This window comes from Sycon ciliatum, chromosome 5, assembly GCF_964019385.1.
Source record: "Sycon ciliatum chromosome 5, ocSycCili1.1, whole genome shotgun sequence".
Lineage (NCBI taxonomy): Eukaryota > Metazoa > Porifera > Calcarea > Leucosolenida > Sycettidae > Sycon > Sycon ciliatum.
In genome coordinates this window covers 28,169,072-28,195,160 of record NC_088647.1, presented here as the reverse complement: position 1 = coordinate 28,195,160, position 26,089 = coordinate 28,169,072, and the positions used below count along the sequence as shown (strand labels likewise).

General features: G+C 47.4%; 1 protein-coding gene across 1 annotated transcript; it reads right to left on the bottom strand.

The window, feature by feature from the left end:
- Positions 1 to 102: 102 nt before the first annotated feature.
- Positions 103 to 22,096, bottom strand: LOC135816952 (uncharacterized). The gene is made up of 7 exons (XM_065330056.1): positions 21,179 to 22,096; positions 16,694 to 17,275; positions 15,918 to 16,061; positions 6,668 to 6,808; positions 2,994 to 3,146; positions 679 to 816; positions 103 to 252 (listed from the first exon to the last, which is right to left on the bottom strand). The coding sequence occupies exons 1-7, from the start codon at positions 22,079 to 22,081 to the stop codon at positions 103 to 105; spliced, it is 2,211 nt and encodes a 736-aa protein (XP_065186128.1). The 5' UTR covers positions 22,082 to 22,096.
- Between the last annotated feature and the right edge of the window lie 3,993 nt (positions 22,097 to 26,089).

The window sequence follows — 26,089 nt, the reverse complement described above, 5'->3', positions numbered from 1 at the left end:
CCAGGGGTCGGATTTCAGTTGCCGGTACTGTAGTTTTAGTAGTAGTAGTAGTTGTTGTTGTTGTTGTTGTTGTCGCTGTTGTCGTTGTTGTCGCTGTTGTCGTTATTGTCGTTTTTGTCGTTGTTGTTGTTGTTGTTGTTGTTGTTGTTGTTGTTGTTGTTGTTGTTGTTGTTGTTGTTGTTGTTGTTGTTGTTGTGGTTGTTGTTGTTGTTGTTGTTGTTGTTGTTGTTGTTGTTGTTGTCGCCGTCGTCTCTGTCGTCATCATCGTTGTTGCCGTCGTTGTCATTGCGGTTTTTGTCGTATTCGGCATCATTTTTGACGTTGGAATTACAGATGGAGCGGACTCGCTCCCTTCTATTTACACTGCAACGTTCGAACACATTTTCGTAGTTAAAACAACGTTTCGGCATATAGCCCTCATCAGGTTTGCAATGATTGCACGTTAAAACAACGTTTCGGCATATAGCCCTCATCAGGTTTGCAATGATTGCACATCATTGCAAACCTGATGAGGGCTATATGCCGAAACGTTGTTTTAACTACGAAAATGTGTTCGAACGTTGCAGTGTAAATAGAAGGGAGCGAGTCCGCTCCATCTGTAATTCTGTATGAAACTGCAGGAGGCCTCACCGCTTCTAATATTTTTGACGTTGTTGCCAGATTAACATGATAACATACCTGGATGCGATGGTTGTCCTCGTCAGCAACAAACAACCTGTTGTGGTACACTGCGATGCCTCTTGGAAATTGAAATTGGCCTTGACCACTACCTTCTGTTCCAAACGCATATCCTGTCTTACCACTGCATGGCACAACCTGTACAGTACCAGTGTACATAGAAGAATATACACCTGTGAGTTGTTGTCTGATGATCGATTAAAACCGTGAAACTCAGAGTTACAGCAGAAACGCTTTTGATTCCTCTCAAGTGTGTGTAAACCTGTGAGATATGTAATACATTAGTACCTGAAGTAGACAACTTACAACTAGATTTGGTGGTTTGGCTGTGATAGAACTTTATGAAGTTTTCTAACAAACAGACGTGTAGTCAAGTACCAGTATGCCAATGCAACCCTCATGCATATTCATACATACATACACACACACACACACACACACACACACACACACACACACGAACACATACACACTCACACACACACACACACACACACACACACACACACACACACGCACACACATAGTTAGTATACACACACACACACCCCACCAAAATATGCTTGCACATACACACACACGCATGCACGCACACACACACACACACACACACACACACACACACACACACACACATATACACCTATACACACACACACCTCAGACCTCAGACATGCCCATCGCGGAAGCGATGATAGCGATAATAGCGAACAGCTATGCTAGTCATAGCAACTTGTGCTGGCATTACACAATTCAACAGCTTGCAAGTCGGATGAATTTACCGCCACCAATTATTAGCCTGGTATCCACCACACAGGTGATTGAAGTGGCTTCTTCTAGCCAGTGAATCCCTATTTTTCTTTTCTTTTTACACACACACACGCCACACCACATACTCTGGCATATACTGGCTGTTCGTAACCACCCAGGAGATTGAAAGAAGAGCTAGGAGAATGAGAAAGAGAAGAAAGACGGGTGCGACCATAATCATCGGGAATTGAACCCGCAACCTCTCGATTGGAAATCGACTGCACATACCACTGCACCATATGCGACACACACACAAACATACACACATACACACGCACGTACGTACACACACACACACACATACACATGCCCGCACATACACACAGTGCACAGGCACAAACTCCTCATTTGACCATTTGACGATAGCGATGCTACAGCAGAAGCCATAGCAACTTGTGCTGGGATTGCACCATTCAACAGCTTGCAAGGCTGAAGAATTGACCGCCACTTTTCAGCCTGGTCTACACCACACAGCTACGAAGTGGCTTTTTTTAGCCAGTGAATCCCTACTTTTTGTTCTTTTTTCATTTTTTCCCGCACACTCACCACACCGCATACTCCGGCATTCACTGGCTGTTGGTAACCACCCAGGTGAATGAAAGGAAAATCAGAAGGGGTCTGAGAAAGAGAAGAAAGACGTGTGTGACCATAATCGTCAGGAATCGAACCCACAACCTATCGATTTGAAATCACTGCACATACCACTACACCATATGGGACACACACACACACACACACACACACACACACACACACACACACACACACACACACACACATACAATCGTGTACACACCATCAAGCCCCCACACACAAACACCAGCCAAATGGACCCGCTCACCCACACTCAAACGGCTCCACCCACACACGTCACATCATACCCGAGCTGCATACCAATGCGCTTGTCCTTTTACATGCTCATTTCCAAAGCTTGAAGGGCGAGGGATTGGCTATCGAACCATCCAACGGCAGATATACTGAAATCGACTAACTCTGGGTGGACTTGGAAATTATTCCACTTATAGGCTCACCACACATGTGTGAGTGGTTTAGCACATGGTGCAGAAAAGGGTTTAACAGCACTTACCTCCCCCCCCCCCCCCCCCGCCCCAGTGAACGTAAAACTGTAATACATGTATAGTAGATGGCAACACACACAGTCACAATCTGGCTTTAGAGCACCCACCAACAGAATTAGCTGACACACCCATCAAACATGCACTCCCCCTCCACCCCCCTCCCAACACACACACACATGCATGCTTACCAATGCATAATTATGTTACAATCGACTTCCACTAAAATTATCAACTGGGATTGTACTGTTTTAAGAGTATATTCTTCATCTGCTGTTACATGATTGAAAACAGTCCCACAACTTGATGCTGAACAGTGATATAGGCTAGTTCTATCTTTATGTATACCACAGTACACTGTTAGTGGGTAGGAGAGGGATTTTACACAATACAACTGTACATGTACAGTGTGTACTGTGTGGGTATTACCTGAACCCGATGGTTCCATGTATCCGTCACTGCAAGGCACTGGCCCAGTGCGCTGTGGTTCACTTGGACAACACCAGATGGGAAAACGAACTCGCCAATTCCTGATCCATGCCTTCCTATGGTGCTGAACTCGGAGAAGTCCTTGTCAGTGATCTGCAGAGGGGGCATGGAGATGGACAGGAGAAATCAAGATGATTTAGAAATGGCAAATAAATTTGTCAAATTATTCGTACCAGTTTTCGAGGAGACAAAAGTATAATTAATGCTATGAGCAGTATTAGTGCCAGAGACATTACCATGCAAGTAAACGCGTTTAGAGTTAAAAAATGGTGTGTAATTCCAGAACCGATTTTCTGCTGCAGTCATCAGTGGACTTTACGGAACTACTTTACTACTTTATGGAACTACTTACAAGTTACTGTAAGGGTAAGCGGTGAACATACAAAGTAAGGGTAAGCGGTGAACATACAAAGTAAGGGTAAGCGGTGAACATACAAGTAAGGGTAAGCGGTGAACATACAAGTAAGGGTAAGCGGTGAACATACAAAGTAAGGGTAAGCGGTGAACATACAAAGGTTAAGTAAGGGTAAGCGGTGAACATACAAGTAAAGGTAAGTAAGGGTAAGCGGTGAACATACAAAGGTTTTGTAGTCGCGTGGTGATACAATAGACACATACGAGTTGCTGATGAATGTGATAAAACTAAGTCAGAAGGCTAGTAAACGAGGTGGTGATCATACAAAGTGTAGAAAAAAACACTCGTATAAGGCTAGTATACTCGTACTTGTGTGTGGGGGTTTGTGTGTGTGTGTGTGTGTGCGTGTGTGTGTGGGGGGGGGGTCACGAGTTCTCCCACATCAACAGTCAGTCTAGTCTGTCTGTGCCACTTTCAGCTTGTTGCCAGCAGCACTGCCCAACATGTCAGCGATACTTCTGTACTGCGGCCGGGTTCAAGCGTCACAACTGCAATTGTGCTGCGAGACCATCTGCTGCTGAGAGAGCAGCTCTGCCCCTCAGCTGCCCACATTGTAAACGCAATTTCCGCCGGCAGCAGGACCTAGCCAGACATTCGCGGTCCTGCTTGTGATCCGACTCCCGTTTTCTGGTCCCCGTTTTATAAGGGTGACACTTGCCCATCTGGGAAGTCATGCTGCTAGTAGTAGTAGTAGTAGTAGTAGTAGTAGTAGTAGTAGTAGTAGTAGTACTTGTAGTAGTAGTAGTAGTAGTAGTAGTAGTAGTAGTAGTAGTAGTAGTGTGTGTGTGTTCAGATGTGTGTTTTTGTGTAGGGGATCTGTGCATGTTGCCGGATGTGTCTGTTTGTTGGGCCTTAAATATCAATGTCGATAAGATAAAAAATCGTTGTGGCTGATAGGAACATCGCACCATCTGACATCGGCAACATTGTTGTTTTGAAAGGGAAGGCAACAGAGGATTTGCCCCTATTCTTCTCTACCTTGGTTCTGTTGCTACACCGGTTTACTCGCTAGAAGCGAATTGCGCCGGCGTAATGTTGAAGAACACAATCCCTTTTGTGAACTGTGATGTGTTTTGTCCACAAAACCTGTCCCTGTGCACCAAATGACACCTAAACTTTTCCTGTATATCCTCCATCCTAGTGTATAGTACTGAGTGCTGGACTCCGCTGAAAGCAGACCTTGAAACCAGGCATTTCAACATGTTTTGGCCAGCATTGCCCTGAGGGGTTAGGTCACCTTGCCAGAATGCCAAACCTCCCAGATTTCCAATCAACTCCTGTTTGGACAGCTGCCCAATGCTTCTTTGAGATGTTGTCCAAGTAAGAAAAAAACAGGCGATGGGATGCAACTACTCATGACTTAAAAGCTAGGGACATCCCCATCTTCTGTCGGTCTGAGACGGCTGATGGTAGAATGTAGTGGTTTACGACGGTAATGAATTGGGCTTCTCCGCACTGACTGACACCACCAACAATCGCGATAGTCTGCTTCATTGTTCTGATAATGATTCTTCTCCAAACTCTGCTACCTAGCTTGCCACACATGTCTGGAGGTGCAGCACATTTCTATCTCCTTGCAATGTTGCCAATCCTGTGTTCTACCTTGCATCTGCTCTATAAGCCTTTCGTCACTTATGTTCATGAAATGTCACAAGTTGGCAGTGTGCATGTGGTTCTATGTGCACTTGAGAGGAAATGCATGTATGCAGATATGTACAGGTTTTTGAGTGTGTATTCTGTGGGTGAGTGGTTGAGCGTGTGTGGGTGCATGTTAGTGTAAGTGTGTGTTTGGGTGTTAACATGTGTGGGCCAATGTATGAAGAGGAGAGAGTGTGTGTGAAATAACAGTGGTGCTGCCCAACAAATACAGGTTTTGCTCGCAACATGAGCCATTAGTTAGTAAGTGTTCATCATTGCAGCAAGAAAACCATTTCAATAAAATTGTGTTACAAAGAGGTATTTACTTCTGCATGGGTTATAATGTGGGTATCCAATGACAACATAGTTTGTGTAAAATGTACATGTTTGTGTAATTGTATGTTGTTGATTACTCAGGGGTCGTCTGTAAACACATGTATTTACTTAGAGAAGTCTAACAGGCGTTTGTGGTGGGTTCGCCTGCAAGGCGTTTCTAAAAAATACATTTCAGAGTGTATGCATACCATACCGCGTGTGTACATGTACATGATGTACTATACTGTAGTGGATATGGAAATCCGGTCGCACGTCTAGCGGCCCCAGGGCGCTGGCCATGCAGCCGTGCGCAACCAGACCACACATGCGCTGGAACGCGCTGGTCGCATCGCGGAACAACATGATTGTGCACTGCTCTGTACGCACTGAGGGCGCCGGCCCCGGTTAATCGACTGGATTTACATGTCCACGACAGTAGCACTGCTACAGCTAGTACTGGTAGGCGTTGAGATGCACTATACTGCACTACACGCGTCACAGCAGAGTAGACAGAGACACATACACAGCCATACGCTGTACTCCCAGAAACATGCGCTTGCGTGCAGTGACAGGCAGCTACCAGCAGACTTGTAGGTGTGAAACAGGATCTTTGGACTTGGTTTCAGGTTCAGGCGCACATGTAGCCCATGACAGTATGACTCAGGTGCACTTGCTTTACATGTACATGCGGCCCTTCAAGATTTGGTTCGTTACAAACGAAAACGCTGCTGTAACGTTGCTATTATTAAGGGTCAAATTTTGTATTTGGTTTACATGCGGCCCGACAAGATTTGGCTCGCTATAAACGAAATCTGTTCGCTATAAAGGGTCAGTTTTGTATGGTTTCAAACAGGTACATGGACAAGGGTTCTCTATATCACGAAATTCGCTATATGTGAGTTCGTTATAAGTGGAGTCGACTGTACTGTATACGTGTGCATAGTATGGTGTTTATTATGAGTGGTGTTATCTGCATTGGGGGGGGGGGGCGTTTCTGGGGGGGGGGGGGGGTAGGTGGGTCAAGAAAGAAACGCCTATTAGACGTCTCTAAATAAATACATAATTATTATGCATGTAGTTACGGAAAGCCCCTTACCGTGTTCCGGTTTTCTCTTTTGTTTCTCTGGGCCTTTTTGAAGTTATTCTTAGCAGCTGGCTTTACTGCATTGTTGATCTATTTTGCACGTAAAAGATGATACTGTTTACATGTAATCCTTACAACATGATTGGAACACCAAGACCATACCTGTAGTCGGTGGTTGCCAGCATCAGCAATGATCACTCGTTCATCATCTGTTACATGCACAGCTCCTGGGAAGTTGAACTCTCCACAGTTTGTACCCATCCGACCAGTCGTCTGCTTGAACTGGCCATCAACACCGTGTATCTAAGTGTATTGACAAAAAGGAATACAATTTACAAATGTTAACACAACCATGCACCCATACATAGCCCAGATCCAAACATACATGTAGTAAACATTTGGTTGCAGTTCTATAGTGTGAATCTAGCGAAAAGCTCGTCCAAAAATGTCAGTCACACATGCACACCCGATGTGCTGTCGGCTGCCCCATTCCACTTGCACATCACCACCACAGCCAGGACAATTTAGTTGAGATATTGACTTTTCAGACCCTCCAGATAGCTTTTTGGTCCAACATGGTGACAGAGTTCATCAGTGGAAATTGCTGATAATGGTTGATTAAGATACAATGAGTGATTGATGTTGTATAGGCGAAAACTTTCACAATTTCACACTTTCTCTCTAGTGTGGCATGCCCTAGCAAACAAAGGGGTTAGGTGATAACTGACAGTTTTAACAGATTTGACCATACAAGCGTGCAGTGTTTGGACATTCAGCACTCGTATGTATGAGTGGCTATTGGCTACTAGTAGCACCTCTCTTTGTTTGTTGATTTTGTACCAATTCTAGTACTGCAGACGACCTGAAAGTATGTCCCAGTAACGCACATTTGCACGATCTGTTATCACCTATAGCCTCAGTGTCCTATAGCATGCCTAACTTCGACGTAGAAAGCGCAGAATTGCGACTGTTTTACCCTATTATGACATTATTCCTTCACACGGATCACCAACCACCACTGATGGGCTCTGTTGGAGCAAAGCAGCTGCCTTCAGGGTCTGAGATATCAATATCACAATGGAATTGTCCTCGTTGCGGTGGTGATGTGCAATTGGAATGGCTCGGCCAAGAAAATATTTACGAGTGGGGGTGTCACAGGTATTCAAAGTCTTTTGTGATTTACAATGATCACCTTTCTCCAGTTTGATAGTTTAGAAAAACTGATCACGTCTGAAGAGAAATGACATTCTGCTTACATCAACTTCTCAGCTCTTGTGTTCACTGGGTGTTGGGAAGGCCGTCGTGGCCATGTGTTTTTTATGAAGTATTTACTATTTATTCAATATTTCTCTCAGGATGTGAAATATGAAATGTCTCAGAAATTCAGTTTATTTTGGAACGCAATTTCGCGTACATGTAGTGATTTAGCCTACAGTTAGTTCACGAGTTATTTCGTAGGTGTGTTTGTTTCTTGCGTTGCACAGTGCAAGACAAGAATTTGCACAACTGCACAAGAGTATTGACGTTGACTCTCAAAATGATTCTTGGTCGCATTTTGTTTGTTTCTTCTAAGTTTTGACAAAGGGACATGTATTTTCGTTTTGTCTTTTCTCGCAGTGTTTCCTTTCATTTTCTAAGCCGCGACGCCGTCGCGTACTGCGGTACGACGGGTCACGTGCTGCCAACCTACTGCATTCTTTATTCACCAGTTTTCACGGCTACACTGCATGCATTGTATAATGACTCATGATTATTTTTTGCTCTGGGCTGAATCCCGTACTAGTGTAGTGTAGGGCTGTTTCAGGGTTTGTTTTCGATGAGGCTCGGCAAGTAATATAATCTTTAGTTCGGTTCTTCGAAAGGAAGAGAAAGAGTTGTCTTTTTGTTGTTTGCGAAATATCTATTTTACTACCACGAAGTGTTCCCGTTGCGTGTGAGAACCTGCATGACAAATTGGTAGCAGAGGATGGTTGTCAAGTAGTGGTTCCTTCACCAAGCGCAGTGTGGTAGTGAGTAGCATTTCGGCTTTTCGCTGGACAACATGGATCTTGAGGAGTGCAAGAAGGCCAAGGCCAAGGCCAAGTTCCATGTCACACGAAATCGAAACTTGTTGCTCAGCAGGATCTACGAAGAGGATGCGACCTCGAAAGAGATCAAGAGGTTGTTGGATGACGTGACTGAGAGTGTTCACAACGCTGTGGATGTGTGTCTAAAACTGGTAACTCGGTACGCAGAATTAGGACTACCCACAGAAAAAGTGCACGAGGAGATAGAGGTCATCAACGTCGACTACAGCGATGCTGTCAGCAAGACCAGCGACGTGCTGGCAGAAATAAGCAAGAGGCCAAGTCGAGCCAGAACGGGTGAAAGTTCGCCAGCTTCCATCACCAGAGCCAAGAACATAAGATTAGTAAAGGCAATGTTGACGCAGAGCTTGGAGAATCCCAGAGCAAGTGGGAGGATGTTGACACCGCCACACTCTCCTAGCAAGGCCCTTGAGGAAAAACAGAACATGTGTGCTGAGAAGAGTCTCAGTCGTTTTGGGAATGTGTCTGCATCCAGTGTCAGCCAGAGTGCGACTGTTGAGAGGACTACCCAGCCGCCTGCCGTTTCCTCGGGAGCACCTCTGAGAGCAAATGCATCGGCACTCCCCCTGGGAACTCCAAGTGGTGACCATCATGATAGACAGGACGAACCGCCTGGGGCTGACATGGCAAGCGTCAGTGACAGCCAGCCAATTGTGTCGTCGTCAAGTGCAACCACAGCAACCAATGTGAGTACAGACAAGTCACGCACAATCAAGGTGTCCTTTCCGGTCTCTTTGTCGTCTGTACCTACGTTACCGTTTACGGCGGAGCTCTTGTCAAAAGTTCACCCGGTTGCCATGGCAACCGCCGAAACCATGGCAACACCGCTGAACATTGGTCATCAGTCTGCAGGGAGTAACCAGGCAAGTGGCATTGCTCAGTCTGGCGTGCAGCAGGCACCGGTATCTACGTCGGCAGCTTCGGCAAGAAACGTAATCACTGCCCCTAACCGTAGTTCAAGCGGGGTCAGTGTACCACCCAGAGCATTGTCGGCCACGACCATACTCGTGCAGTCAGCCCAGACGCAACCAACTCCTGCAGTGCAGCCTCCTCGTGGGACGCAACCAACTCCAGCTGTGCAGCCTCGTGCAGTTGCAAGTCATACTCTCTCGGCTTCTACACCTGCATTTGTGCCGGGATCAGGAAATTTGTACGTTCCACCGCCGACCCATTCTGGACATCCATTCTCATTTGGAACACCACCGGGTTTCTTGTCGGCACCCGCCTTCCCGACACACGTCTTGCCGAATCAGTCTGGAATAATGTCTACACTACCAGCGACCCAACCGGTCATGCAACAAATACCAGTTGGTCAGCCAGGTCACGCATCACACAGTGAAGATTATGGTCTTGTGCAGCCGAGCAGTCTTCCAGTTGCCATGACTTCGCCGAGTGGTCTACCAGTGCAAGCGAGTGGTTCTGGTAGAATCGAATTGTACCGACATTTAGAGAAAGTGTCAATTCCAACGTTCAAGGGCGACAAGCGGCAATATGAGACGTGGAAGGCGGCGTTTGAGATGTGCATTGGTCGCGCTAACATTCCGGATGGGCTGAAGTTATTGCAGCTCCGAAAATACCTCGCGGACGATGCACTACGGTCTATCGACACTCTTGGCTACTCGGCCGAGGCGTATGAGGCAGCACGACGTAGGCTGGAACGCAAGTTCGGTGGTCAGCGACGTCTAGTTGCAGTGCATCTAGAAGCCCTTGAGAAGTTCCCAGCGATGAGATCTGCAAACGCCCAGGAGTTGGAGCGTTTTGCGGAGCTACTCGATGTCGCTGTGGTGAATTTGAAGGCGAGTGGTCAGACACAGGAGTTGGCTAACGGGACATTTTATGTCCGGCTAACACAGAAGCTGGGGGTGTCTCTTCTGCTGAGCTACCAGAAGTGGATACACCAGACAAGCACCTCTGAATCTGTCGAAGCGCTTCTGCAATGGGTGGAGCTGGAAAGCGAGTTCCAAGTACGAGCCCAGGAGACGATCCAAGGTATCTCCACGGCAACTCCAGTAGGGTCCACTCAAACAGCAAAGAGTCACCCGCTGAAGGGCCAGGCCAGTCATGGTGGAGTGAAGCATCAGGCATTCTTCGCTGACAAGCCCAAGAAGGCCCAGAGCAGCAGCAGTTGCCCGATCTGCACGAAGATCCATCCCGTTTGGAAATGCCTAGAGTATCGGAAGCTGTCAATTGCAGAGCGTTGGCAGAAGGCCCGGACGCTCAAGCTTTGCTACCGTTGCCTTAACTCTGGTCATTTGGGAAATAACTGTCCCAGGTCGCAGCCCTGTGGTGCCGACGGTTGTACAGAGACCCACAACGCGTTGCTGCACGGAAAGTCTAGTGCTACTACAGACTCGAATGGAGCCTCACAGAAGCCAGTGCTCCAGTCTAGCGCCTCCACGGAGGGGGGTGACACCAGTTCCATGGCCACACATATGAGTAGTGTCGGCGTTAGAGCTGTCGCACTGCGAACCGTTCCCGTCATACTTCGCCACGGCGACAAGAATTTCAAGGTCAACGCGCTGCTGGACGACGGCAGCACGCAATCTTACCTTAATTGCGACGTTGCGGCACAGCTAGAGCTTAGCGCTCCCACACAAGAAGTGTCAGTGAGCACACTGAACGGCCGCATCGAGACCCTAGAGACCATGCCAGTCGACTGCCACATCGAGAGTCTGGATGGCAGATTTATCACACAGTTCTCTGCTCTGACTGCCAAGAATGTCACCGGTAACCTTACACCTCATGATTGGTCGGTAGATCAGACACGGTATCCGCACCTCAACGGCATCGAGTTTCCGCAATGCCAGAAGAAGCGAGTAGAGGCGCTGATCGGCCTTGACCACGCTAGTCTCCACAGGTGTATGGAGGAAGTCTATGGTGAGGCTCATGAGCCATTCGCACGCAGAACGCCACTCGGGTGGACATGCGTTGGCAGGAGCACCAGACCGCAACAGACGACAAATTTCACCCGCACATACTTCGGAAAGGACGTCGACCTGAATGCACTGGTGAGAAGGATGTGGGAGGTGGAGGAACTTCCCCAGTCGTACAAATTCTGTGCAGATGATCAAGCCGTTTTTGATCAGACGGTCCAGTCGATGACCTACAAGAACGGAAGATACCAGGTTTCGGAGCCGTGGATCAAGAGACCACCTCCGGACAACTACAGTCGAGAAACTGCAATGAAGCGGCTCATCGCAGCAGAGAGACGCCTGGCGAAGGAGCCAGACGTCGCTGAGGAATACCGAACCGTGATTCGCCGTCACTTAGAACAAGGGTATATCAGCAAGATCAGCAACGCAAGTGATGGCGACGGCTGGTATCTGCCGCACTTTGCTGTTGTACGACCTGGGGCTACATCCACAAAGGTGCGTGTGGTCTTTGATGCAGCAGCAAAGACGAAAGGCAAGTGTCTGAATGACTACATCAGCACTGGGCCCAAACTACAACGGGACCTCACCGACGTTCTCCTGCGGTTTCGGCGACACCCAAACGCACTGGTAGCCGACGTGGCAGAGATGTATCTACAAATCGAGTTGGAAGAGGATGACCGACAGTTCCATCGATTTCTTTGGCGAGAAGATACGGAGGACCAACCGGCCGTTAACCAGTACAATAGAGTGGTGTTCCGGATCAATGCATCTCCATTCTTAGCTCAACTGGTCTCGCAAGAGCATGCGCGGCGGAACCGGGAGGAGTTTCCTATGGCAGCAGAAACCGTGTTGAAGTCCACGCACATGGACGATTCAATGGACTCGACAAAGTCAACAGAGCTAGCGATTCAGCTGTACCACGAGCTTACGGCGCTGTGGGGTCTCGCTGGAATGCATGTGCGAAAATGGATTTCCAACAATGTTGAGGTGCTCGCCGAAGTCCCCGAGGAGGACCGAGCCAAGGAAGTGGACCTCGCTAATGGAATCCTGCCGACGACCAAGACTCTCGGAGTTAAGTGGCGAGCAGAGGAAGACGAGTTCCTGATTCATGTCAAGCCGCCATCAGACATTGTCACCAAGAGAGCGTTCTTGAAGAACCTAGCCACATTGTTTGATCCGATCGGATTCGTACTGCCATTCACCATAGTTGGTCGGATGTTGTTCCAGAAGATGTGGCTAGCAGGTGCTGACTGGGACGACTCTCTGCCGCCAGAGCTAGGCGCAGAAGCGCAAAAGTGGTGTGCCGACATGGATGCACTCCAGGATGTCCGAGTTCACCGGTGTCTTCAACGCGATGAGGAGGTGGTGGAGACTCAGCTACATGTATTCTGCGATGCCTCGCAAGATGCATATGGAGCAGTCGCTTATCTCTGTCATGTGTACCAGGATGGTACGAGGTCCAGTCGATTCGTCATGGCTCGAGCCAAAGTGGCGCCGTTATCAGCTGTTAGCATCCCCCGACTCGAGCTAATGGGAGCAGTCATCGGATGTCGTCTTGGTGTGTCCGTAGCCAAGACACTCGCCATCGCAATGGAGAATGTCGTGTTCTGGAGTGACAGCATGGATGTCCTGTGGTGGATAAGGAACAGCAGCCGGGTCTTCAAGCCATTCGTGGCCAACCGCGTCGGTGAGATCCAGGCTTCTTCCTCGCCTAGTCAGTGGTTCTACGTTCCGACGGCGTTGAATCCAGCTGACATCCTGTCACGAGGAACATCAAGCGCTACTATCGCGATGAATGTGCTGTGGTGGAACGGTCCGTCATATCTCGTTCAGAGCATCGAAGAACGGCCACAGCAGCCCGAGGGATTCAAAGTTCCAGCTGCACCAGAGGTCCGCACGAAAGCCAAACCACCCGAAGAAGGTCAGCAACACCACCAAGTGACATGTGTGTCTTTCCTCTCGACGAGTGAGTGGGTTCTGGCGCCTGAACGATTCTCTTCGCTTCAGCGGCTGGTCCGCTTGACGGCGTGGGTGCTGCGCTTTTCCTCAAACTGCCGAATCCCAGCCACGCAGAGACAGTATGGTCAGCTGACGGTCGAGGAAGTCGAAGACAGCCTCCAGGCCATTATTCGGTCAAGCCAGAAGGATGCCTTTGCTGAATATTCGTCACTGCAGAAGGGCAAACCATTACCGGCAACCAGTCCACTGAGCAGCCTGACCCCGTTCTTGGATGAAGTTGGTGTGATGAGAATGACAGGACGGCTCCAAGAGGCACAGTATCTCAGTCAAGACGCCAAGCACCCGATCATCTTGCCGCGGTCTTGCTGGATAACACAGCTAGTGATCAGAGACCAGCATGAGGCAGACCATCACGTCGCAGGTACAGCTCACACTATGGCAGTCCTCATGAGGAAATATTGGATCGTGGCGATTCGAGAAGCCATCCGGGAGTACGAACGTTCCTGTGTGAAATGTCAATTTCGTAAAGCACAACCAGCCACGCAGATCATGGCACCATTGCCCAAGATCCGGTTGAAGGAGCCTCTCCACGCTTTCAGTCGCGTGGCCGTCGACTTTGCTGGACCATTCGCAACAGTACAGGGTCGAGGGCAACGACGAGCTAAGCGGTACTTGTGCGTCTTCACCTGCTGTCTTTGTCGTGCTGTGCATCTGGAAATGGCCACAGGTTTGGATACCGACAGCTTTCTGAACGCCTTTCAACGAATGTGCAACCGCCGAGGTGTTCCTGCTGAAGTGCTCTCGGACAATGGTACGAACTTCGTCGGGGCTAATCGTGAGCTATCGGAGATCTTCACCGAGCAGGAGCAACACGTCCTGGAGCACAGCGCTACCATGAAGAGGATCAAGTGGCATTTCATCCCTGCCCAGACACCACACTTTGGAGGCGTTCACGAAAGTATGGTAAAAGCAGCAAAGAAGGCTATTTACCATGTTTTACAGCAGGCATCAATCACCGATGAGGAGCTGCGAACAGCATTCTGCAGCGCAGAGGCGCTACTCAACTCTCGTCCAATTGTTCCTCCCTCTAGTGACAGCCGCGACGACTTGCCACTCACACCGAATCACTTCCTGGTTGGACGCATTGAGCACTATCATCTTGCCGTCGAGTCACCGTGTCTTCGGCGCCGCTGGCAACACGTCCAAATGCTTGTATCCCATGTCTGGCGAAGGTGGATGCAGGAGTGGATACCAGCCCTGAATCGTCGCTCCAAGTGGTGGAAAGAGTACCCGGATCTCAGTGTCGGTGACATCGTCCTCGTTGTGTCAGCTGATACCCCCCGTGGCAGGTGGCCTCTTGGACGGGTGTTGGAGGTCTACCCTGGTTCTGACGGCAGAGTGCGTGTCGCTAAGCTCCAGGTCGGAGGCAAGCAGGTAACCAGGTCAGTTGTACGGCTATGTCCGGTTGTGAAAGGCTGACAGTCCGTACGCACGTTTTAGATGGACTTATCGCCATCTTTAGTCAGTTCGATCTCTTTTCTCATTTTACTCATTCTTTGATACGGATGTATCAAGGAGGGGGGTATGTTGGGAAGGCCGTCGTGGCCATGTGTTTTTTATGAAGTATTTACTATTTATTCAATATTTCTCTCAGGATGTGAAATATGAAATGTCTCAGAAATTCAGTTTATTTTGGAACGCAATTTCGCGTACATGTAGTGATTTAGCCTACAGTTAGTTCACGAGTTATTTCGTAGGTGTGTTTGTTTCTTGCGTTGCACAGTGCAAGACAAGAATTTGCACAACTGCACAAGAGTATTGACGTTGACTCTCAAAATGATTCTTGGTCGCATTTTGTTTGTTTCTTCTAAGTTTTGACAAAGGGACATGTATTTTCGTTTTGTCTTTTCTCGCAGTGTTTCCTTTCATTTTCTAAGCCGCGACGCCGTCGCGTACTGCGGTACGACGGGTCACGTGCTGCCAACCTACTGCATTCTTTATTCACCAGTTTTCACGGCTACACTGCATGCATTGTATAATGACTCATGATTATTTTTTGCTCTGGGCTGAATCCCGTACTAGTGTAGTGTAGGGCTGTTTCAGGGTTTGTTTTCGATGAGGCTCGGCAAGTAATATAATCTTTAGTTCGGTTCTTCGAAAGGAAGAGAAAGAGTTGTCTTTTTGTTGTTTGCGAAATATCTATTTTACTACCACGAAGTGTTCCCGTTGCGTGTGAGAACCTGCATGACACTGGGCTTACAGGTTAACTGGATGGTGCAATAACATAAAATTTAGAATGTTGAAGAATTCATCCAAGGGATTGTCTACTACTGTTTCAGACAGTCTTGAGCATCTTCAACCTGACCAATTGGGATCCTTATTTTTCAATTATACAAATGCACACACAGACCCTCCTGAGCAGGTCATCTATCAGAGTGACATTTACATACACACTGTACTTGTCGGTTAGCATTGTACTGTGAGTTCAGTTACCTTTATTCTGTGGTTGCTGCGGTCACAGATGATCAGGTCACCAGCTTTGTTGGATGCTAGTCCACAAGGGCCTTTAAACTGATCTCTCCCACTGCCATATCTACCAAATGAGTACCTTGATTTGTGGATCTGTGTGTAATCACGCTGCAATACAGGAGAGCAGTAAGAACAACAGCAATCAACACTAGGACAATAGAGGGAGAAAGTAGTGATGTCAAACCTGGCTGGGTGGTCATACACTTCATACTTCGATTTCAAATTTTCATTGACCTCATGTTTTGTATAAGGAGTAGATGATGGGATACATCACCCTAAGGTGGGGGAACACATTTCTGACTACAGTATACAACCCTACAAAACTTAGAACTTCATAACCCTACAAAAATTGATAAAAAGTGGTAGCGCTATCAATCCTCCAGAATGTCCATGACAAGGCAGTTTCAAGCGCTACCATGACCACAACTCAACGTTGAGGCAACAACAATGGAGTCGGCAGCAAAGGGAACAAAGGAAAGGACTAAACTAATATCATTTGTAGCAATACTAGTCATAATATATACTCATGGTTTTGCCCTGCATAGTGAAACTCTGACTTGAACACACACCAGTGTTGTGTGTATGTAAACTATACTCAACTAATGCATGATGACGTCATACACGTACCACTATACACCCAGTCATGCAGGGTAACAGACTGCACGGGAGAAATTGTATACATGTACACCGTTCTCATAAACTTGTACTTGTAAAAGTAAGCCTTTCAAAAGTAGACCAACCTTCCGTGGTGGAGATGCAGCTACTACTGCTGCCGCTGCTGCTGCTGATGCTGATGATGATGATGGTGACAACGTGTTTCTGGGCAAAGTAGTCTGATCTGAGGCTGAACCTTGTCTGGGCACTCTAGCTGGTGTTTCAGCTGAGGAAGCGCTGGATGACATCATCGGTGGTGTTGCAGAAGATGTACTGCGTGGTGCTGGAGAGGACTGGGGAATAGAGTCACGGCTGTGTGAGGTGCTCGCCGTCAGACGTTGAGTACTGGCACTAGACGACTGTCTGGAGGCACGGGACTCCAGGGCAGCAAAGCGTGAATCCACTGCAGCCAAGCGTGAATCCACTGCAGCCGAGCGTGAATCCACTGCAGCCAAGCGTGTATCCATGGTGGAATTGAGTGAAGTGAGAGTTGATGAGTGGGCACTGAGGTTAGTGTCGATGGTGGAAACTCTCTCCCTCAATGCATCCATGCCGTTCACTTTCTCTTCCACAGCTGTCACTCGGGTGATGATTGCCTGCTGTTGTGTGGAAATCGTTTGCAGTTGAGTCAGAATGTCTGAAAACTGACTCAAATAGCGATCTGCAGACTAGACAAACACGTAAAAAATAATACCATCCACAAACACACACATACACATGCACACACATATTCACACACATGCACACACACACATGCACACACGCACACATACATGTATTCACACACAAACACACACATGCACACGCACACGCACACACACTCACACACACACACACACACACACACACACACACACACACACACACACACTAAGGATTATTATGCTCTGCGTGCACCCAATTCAAGCATTTGTACCTATGGATCTCAGAAAACAAAAAAAATCCGTGGTGTGTGGTACAATGAGACAATTTCACAAATCCGAAAGAAAGCATTCAATTATTTTGTAAGGAAGAATTCAAAATTGACGGAGTGGAGCAGTAATCTCTGTATATTGACTAGTACTAACTGGTCACTGCTATTATGGATTTAGGAGTCTCGTCCGTAATTATCGAAAATTAAAAAAATCCGTCCCCGTCAAAAATTGTCTCTAACCCACCCACCCACCCCATTTTGTCCCATCAATATTTTGCTTTTTCCCAATGCCCAGCTATAAAAAAAGAACTCCTGTCCCCAGGGTCACTGACTGCACCTGTGTCAGGTACATTGTACTAGTAGCTACTGTACTAGTTTGTTTTGTTTCTGGTTTTTGTTTGTTTTTGTTTTAGTAGGTCTACCAACGGCCATGCACGTCCTACAACTACATTTATTTATTTATTTATTTCTGCACCTCGTGGCATGTCAAGACAGCCAATTGAATTGAGGAGAGGGTGAGACCAACCACGGAAGAAGAGAAAAAAGAAAATGAAGAGCACGTACACAAAGTGGGAAGGGATTAGCAACTTAAAAGCAATGGGATGCTCAGCGAGCTATGCAGCGGAAGTGGTGACTGTGACTTTGTTTACTGGGAGATACTGAAGTGCTGTCTGACGAGGGTACGGAATTTGGGCATATCTGGGGCTTGTCTAACACTGGGAGGCAGTTGGAGCCACGTGGAGTAGGAGGAAAAGAAAGGGGAATTTACGAATAGGGTAGACCTAGCTAGGGAGAGACGAACGCAGCTTCGGGTGGTGCCACCTGAATTGAACCAATTAAGGGACTGTAAATGAGCAGGGTGCTGGTCAAGAAAAATTGAATGTGCCAGGGTGCATGTTCATCATACTGGTGTTTGCGACATTACGAGTACAGTCAGTACACTGCAAAGCCAGTGCAACAACTGTATGAAAGTCACTGAAGTAAAAAAAAGGTTTATGAAAATTGGACTCGGAAAAATAAAAAAATTAAATTCCGCCAGCACTCCTGACCGCCCAACCCCTTTTGTATGAGGACGGATTATTTAATTTTTTAATCACGGACGACCCCTTATGGCTCTGATCCACTGCTTGTCTTTATGTTTTCATGTTATCATTCTGGATGAGGGACCTATACAAATCTATAACAACACCCCCCCCCAGTTGATTACATCATTTCACTGGGCTATACTATGCATACTGCAGATGCATACTACTGCTACAGTGGTGGCCAAAAGTTTTGACCCACACCATGGAATCGTCAGTACAGCTCAGCCTGGCTCCTAAACACGCCGTTTTTGACTTCTTTGAGGCCAAAGCCGATTGAAACTTGGCAAGGACACTAAAATTTGCAAGAATCCGTTGTCAACTGAGATTTTTGATGGATCACCATACATTTGGGTAGGTCAAAACTTATGGCCACGTGACCAAATTTTGCTCTACCGTACCGTACGGTTTCAAAAAAGTTGTCAGGCTGATGCACGTGCCGGGAAAGTTGAAAATCAACACCTGACTTCTCACTTTGAGAGTTTGCGATATGAAACTTGATTATTTGGCGACGGAGATGGTATTTTCAGCCAGGATAGTGAACCGAGGTCAGATTAGCAAGGATGTGAGGGAAACGGTCGTGAAGCTGAGTGTTGACGGTCTCTTTTGGCGTGGTATCGCTCCTCTGTTGGATTTGAGTAATCCTACGATACGTAGAATTGTCAGGAAACAAAAATTGACTACATTTCACCTCGATCAGACCGACCAAGAGAGACCAGTGCAAGACAAGATCGCCACCATATCATGAAGTCAATGGAGAATCGCCTCAAATCCGTCACTGCCTGCGAGCTGAGATGGTGAGCGACGGTGGTAACGCGATTTCTGTGCGTTCTGTGAGACGCAAGTTGCAGAGACCAGGCCTACGTGGCTGTATGGCCATCAAATGGCCCTTCATCAGTGCTGTGAATAAGGCAAAACGCCTTAAATTTGTATAGACGCACAAGGACTGGAGCAGTGATGACTGGTGGTAATTTCTGTGGACTGATGAGTCTAAAATCAACCTCAAGGGCTCTGGTGATGCAGTTTACGTCAGGAGGTGGACAGGATAGGCTCTGGCTGGCACATGCACCCGCAAAACTGTGAAGCGCCGCGACGGCAATATCAATGTATGGGAGCCATGGCCAGCAACGGTGTAGCGCGCATTTGCCGGGTGATGGATACGATGAATGCGGACCAGTACCTCGCATCATCCGAAAACATGATGTTGCTGAGCATGATGCAGCTTTTGGATGGTGTGGGTGGTGTCTTATGGCCGCAAACGCTCCGCAAACAGAACGGAGGCGCGGCGGACGGTGAACGGCATCACCGCCCTGACATGGCCCCTGCAGCCACCTGACCTCAATCCAACTGAGAATCTCTGCAAAATTGCTTGGCTGAAGCAGCACGATGTTGAAATCACCCCCAGAAACCAGAATGAGCTGTGGCGAGTGTGAAGTTGATTTCTCCTCACGAGCGCAAGAAGATCGTCGATTCAATGCGGCAGTGTGTGCAAGCGATCATCAAAGCCAAGGGAGGGGTTACAAAGTGGTGGATGTATCTGGAATAGGCCAGGACTGACTTCTAGACTTTAGTTTAGTTGAATACTTTTTAGAAATCACACTATTCCGTGTATCCTGTTGGCGGTTTATGAAAGTGCGGGCGTTGGCCATAAGTTTTGACCCGCCTTTTACATATTATACTTGACCACAGTAGTCCCCAGATGACTCCGTCTTTCAGCATTTTTCATTTCTACTTCACTATTCAGCCTGATTCAGAGGTCCTCGACCAAAAATTTAGTAGCTTACAGCCCAAACCTTCAGAATTCGAAAAATCTGCATGGTGGGTCAAAACTTTTGGCCACCGTGTATGTACACGTCACATGGCCGATGTCATGGGAACAGCCAGTCACCAGCCAGCATGTTATTGTGAGGCCTGTGTTTTTCAATACAATCATCTTGCACACGTCAGTGTTTAGCCTTTTTGAAGTGTAACAGTCCAGACAGGGTGCGCCGCCTCCACTGAAATATCAGGATCCTTATCATGTGTAATATAATGTCATGCTGCACATTCAGCTAAGACTTAGGGGGCGTTCGAATTGTCTTCATCAACTGTTCGAACAAATTTTAAAAAGAGATTAGTTAAAGTGTCCCATTAGAACGGTTTCTTTCATTTTAGAGTTTTTCAGTCGAATTGTCTTAGCGATGATGACGTCCGATCAGATCGACCATCTCCACGTACTACGTGACGTAGCCATATCAAACTCTTCGGAAGTACTCCACTCCTCCCATCGGATGAGGTTGTGGAGTTTCGAGGAGTTCGTTTTTCTGAAGAGGCCAATAAGGCCACCTATTCAGAAAAACGAATCTCCTGGAAAAGTCAAAGAGTGACAATTTGGCGAACGTGCCCTTAGAGTATGAGTGTGTAGATAGGCAAAGCCAGGTCTAATGTATGCTCTGGTAGCTGCACCATTCAGGCATGCATCAGCCAGTATTTCCCATTTACATGTACACATTGCATGTATACCCAGCTAGGCTGTATGCTAACAGTACAGCACAATGAGTACAAAGTCATGTTATACTATGTGAGTACATCCTTACCATAGAGTGAGGTGAGATCTGCAGTAAGTGCATGTGAACATCAGCCGATGTTGGTCTAGATCCAGGATCATCATGCAGACACGACACGATTAGAGAATGCAGTGGGTGATCCGAGCCCAGTCGATCCAGATCTGCTTTGCGTCGGCGACCCTCCGGAACTGATCTCCGCGTTCCATTCTCCAGCAGAACAGTAGCTTCAGTTGGGGAAGGCGGTCGTCCCACAAGCAGCGACAGCATCACCACTCCTAGAGAAAACACATCCAGTTTGTCGTCGTATGTTGTGCCCACTTGCAGGCTCTCTGGCGGCATAAAATAAGGCGTACCGGGGCACCGTGTCAGAGTTGTCAAGTCTGCACCTTGACCACCGTGAAGAGAGCGGGCCAAACCTACATCAGCTATCTTGGCTCTCCCTGCCGTGATCAAGATGTTGTGGGGTTTCAAATCGCGATGCAAAATGTTCTTGCCGTGTAGAAAACGCAAACCTTCCGCCGTGTCGACAAGATACTGAAGGCTTTGCGCGAATGGCTCTCTTGGAACAACTCCAATTCGATCACCTAGCGAGCCGGCCATCAGTTCTACCACTATACACGGAGATTGATTGGGAGCAATGCCGATCCCGAGCAGTCGCACAATTCTTTCATGCTGCAGTCGCCGCATGACTAGGCACTCAGTGCCGAATCGCTGCAGAAGAGCTGCACGCCCGACATTGCCCTGTTGGAGTAAAATACTATGTAAGACCTTCACAGCAACAGGGAGACCCTCCAACTCACTTGTATACACAGTGGCATCCGAGCCACGGCCTATCTCGGGTTTGTTCAGGTCAACTTGGACGCATCCCAGCCAAATTGAGTCTGGGACACCAAGTAACTCTTGGAGCTGAGTCTCAAAGTTGAACCTTGCCATTGCATTATAATAGTGTAACACACAATCGTCTTGCTCTCGCAACTGTGTGTTTGATTGTGTCTGCGAGTGTTCAGCACCTTGTTATGGCGTTGGACGTACACTGCATTGAGTGTGTGTGTGTGTGTGTGTGTGTGTGTGTGTGTGTGTGTGTGTGTGTGTGTGTGTGTGTGTGTGTGTGTGTGTGTATGTATGTGTGTGTGTGTGTGTGTGTGTGTGTGTGTGTGTGTGTAGTCTGTAGACTACAGACTGAAGTTTAGTCCCGTTCCGCACTGGGGTATGCATTCCCGTTCTCACCTCCCTGTTTGCAGTCTACAAATACAATATCATGTACAGGTGCAGACATGAAGAGCTAGCTGTCTCTCGCCTCAACACAAGGAGAACGTTTTGATCGCAATCGGCCACCCGTACCACAAACGGCGCAGCCGAGTGCCGAAAACGCCTCGTTCGTAAGCATTTCGGAAAGCGATCATCCAGTTGATCTACCCAGTGCGGTACCGCATAAAAATGATGTCATGGATCATGGACAGCTAGCACACTATAGCCTGCCTGGCTAGCTGGGGGGCCGACCACAAACTGACTGGCGAGTGGCGAGTAGACAGATACATGTATGCCTGTACATCTGTTGACGTCATCAAACAAAACAAATCCACAATACATGGAACGAAACCATGGAAACTGTTGGTTGCTCCCTATGGCCTAGTCAGATCCCTAGACTGAAGATCGTGCTATCCACTGAGTCTGTCAGTGTCAGTGAACTGTCACCTGGTCACTGACTTGGCTTGACACTCGACGCCAGTTGACGGCTTGACGACTGCCATCCAGGGCACACGCCATACCCATGGAGCCTTCGACCGGGCAAAGGTGCAAGAAAGCACCAGTCCCTGTTCAATGCACAGTCAGTGTTTTGTGGAATTTATCTCTCATCAGTTGAGCTTGAGTAGGCTGAGAAAGACTGCGCTGGAAGACCACTACATGTACTTGTCTTTCATCGTGCTCTCCAGGCCATAACATCATCAAGGAATCAAACAAACTTTACCAGGTGTTGCGAATCCAGCGCTAATCAATCCAAAGATACCTCGCGAGTTACTAGAGAGGTTGCCCACAATGAAATTTCGACCGGCCGGGTTCGAGTAACGAAAGTTGCTCCGAAGATCCGTCCAAACTTGACCGAAACAGAGCAGATCTTCGAAAATACTTTTCGTTACCTGGAGTACTAAAATACTGATATTTTACAACTCTCTGTCTTGACTCTTCGCCCCCGCGCGGCTGCCGCGTCGACGCACTACGAAAAAAGTTCAAGCGCTGTGCCCAACCTCACGGTTTTTGAAAATTCCTTACCTTTCGTTAAAAAATATTCGTTACGGCGCTACGAATTTCCGCTGTGCGCAACCTCTCTCTTGACTTGCTTGTGTGAGGGAAGGGGCTAAAAGAGCATACAGGAGGGAGAAAACTCAAGTTTTTAAAGTGATGTTAGAGTAATTCATCTCATAGTACAGAATATGCTACATCATCAGCAAATCAAGTACTGGTACATTTAGTCTCTTTGATGCATAATTCTAGTATCATGCCAAACAAATGTTCGGCTAGTAGCCCTTTCCCAAAGGTGCTCCCCCTTTTTTCGCCCTTTTTGGCCCTTTTTGGAAAAGCCCGTTTCTTTCGCCCTTTATTGCGTTTTTTGGTGAATATCGCCCTTTTTGAGCTCTTTTAGCTGAAAAAGTGCTAAAATCTGTTTGCTCATGCTTGCGATCACAGTTTCCGAGTGCTCGATGGGCCCGGGCCTTGGCACGCCGCTTTTTTGGGGGCAACAAGTTAGTTGATGAAGCTTTTACACAATGCTGTAAAATGTGGGCTTTTTGAACTTTACTTCCTGTTTTGCCTTTCTTGGACCCATAAATGGAAGAGTGCATATTCATTTCTCAGCTTGTGTTCATATTTGAACACGTATCATGGCTATGCTTCACTGAAAAAAGAGTACTTTTTGCCTTTTTCACTGAAAAAAAGAGCACTTTTTCAGCATATTTTGAGGGACGCGAAAAGCACTAAGTGCGAATTAAAAGAGCACCTTTGGGACAGGGCTATCGGCTAGGAGCAGGAGTGAGGAGAAACCAGTAAGGTAGACCTATATCAACAACATAATTTTAAAAGGTGAAAGGGAACTACACCGAACAAAGTTACACCATTGCTAAGCAACATGAACACACACTATGTACGTACGGTATATCTAATCGCCACACACACACGCACACACACACACGCACACCCACACGCGCACACGCACACACGCACACCCACACACGCACATACACACAAACGCACATACACGCACACACGCACACACACACACGCACACACACACACACGCACACGCACACACACACACACACACACGCACACACACACACACACACACACACACGCACACACACACACACACACGCAGACACACACACACACACACACACACACACACACGCGCAAGCACACTACACGAATACACGTAGTCTAAAACATGCTCATACACGGACGTGACGACGTGTGCAAAACAAGAAGAAGCGAAAATGTGCCTTGGAAACGACATGTGAGGAGTGGTGGGATTACTATGACAATGAAGGTGAGATTCTGGCACTAACCTGCAACAACCCTACAACATTGCGCTGTTTTTATTCTTGACAGTGCTAAAAGCAATAGAATGTGCAGGAATGGACTCGGATGGAGAGCCAAGGCCGGATTAATTTATACAAAAGAGAAAGATTTGGCTAAAAGGGAAAGGACCAAGAAACTACAAGTTACGCTACACTATCCACTATAACACCACCAGTTACTAAACAATCAGCCCATGCGATAACATTGCACGACACTGACCGACGGTACTGACGTTCTACAACTAACTGGCTAACAGCTCTAGCCCATCTTGGATGCGCACTCCAGCAGCCTTGCATCTTGGAAGGTTCTAAGCATCATAGTTATAGAATACAAACATAAGGAGGGGGACTTGCAACTTGTAGTTCCTTGCTCCTTTTTCTTTCTTATAAATTTATCCTTGGCTCTCCATCCCAGTCCAATTGTATACAAGGTGAAAGAGAACATGGTGAAACACAAACAATAGAAATACTTGTAGGATTCTAGTCATTCTAACAAAAAATCGGATTCAACTCTCCAGGAATCAACGTTGTGCTGAGGAACAAATCAGAGCGAAGGAACTACTTCGAAGTATAGTATTTACAGAAGGCAATGCTGCAGATGTAACACATACATGTATAAAAACTACTTGAGGGGCTGAGATATCAAAGTGTGATTTCCCACAATGAATATACGAGCAACACAGCCTTCAAGGAGTACCAACAGCGAAAGTCGTGCATTACCTACGAGAAGGTGATAATCAAAAGCCGTATTGAATCAAAACTCACAGCAGAATTTGCTGTATGTGTCCAACTTGTATTCATAAAAAAATATCTTCATCTCTTGTAGGATCCAGGGAAATAGTCTGGGGAGATGGCATCCGTGCTGCCTGATTGTCTGCTAATTTGATGAAGGGAAGTTAGGTAACGTGCCATACCAAATGCAGGTGGGAGCAGGTTCTCAATTCGCAGCTATGATACCTCCATGGAGGCAATAGAACCTTTTAAAAAGAAGGTGCATTTAAAACATTTGGATCGGGACGAGGTTACAGGGAGAGATTTCATCATACCAACACCAAAGACAGGGATATGACTGAACAGATGCATGGACATCCACAGTTTTATGGGACGCACAGACACACAGACACTGGGACAGGGTTATAGACCAATACACCCACTTGTGCATGTACAGGGGACATGAACAGATACAGGGTCAGGGACATGAACAGATACAGGGTCAGGGACATGAACAGATACAGGGTCAGGGACCTGGACAGATACAGGGTCAGAGACCTGGCCAGGTACAGGGTCAGAGACCTGGACAGGTACAGGGTCAGAGACCTGGGCAGATACAGGGTCAGAGACCTGGGCAGATACAGGGTCAGGGACA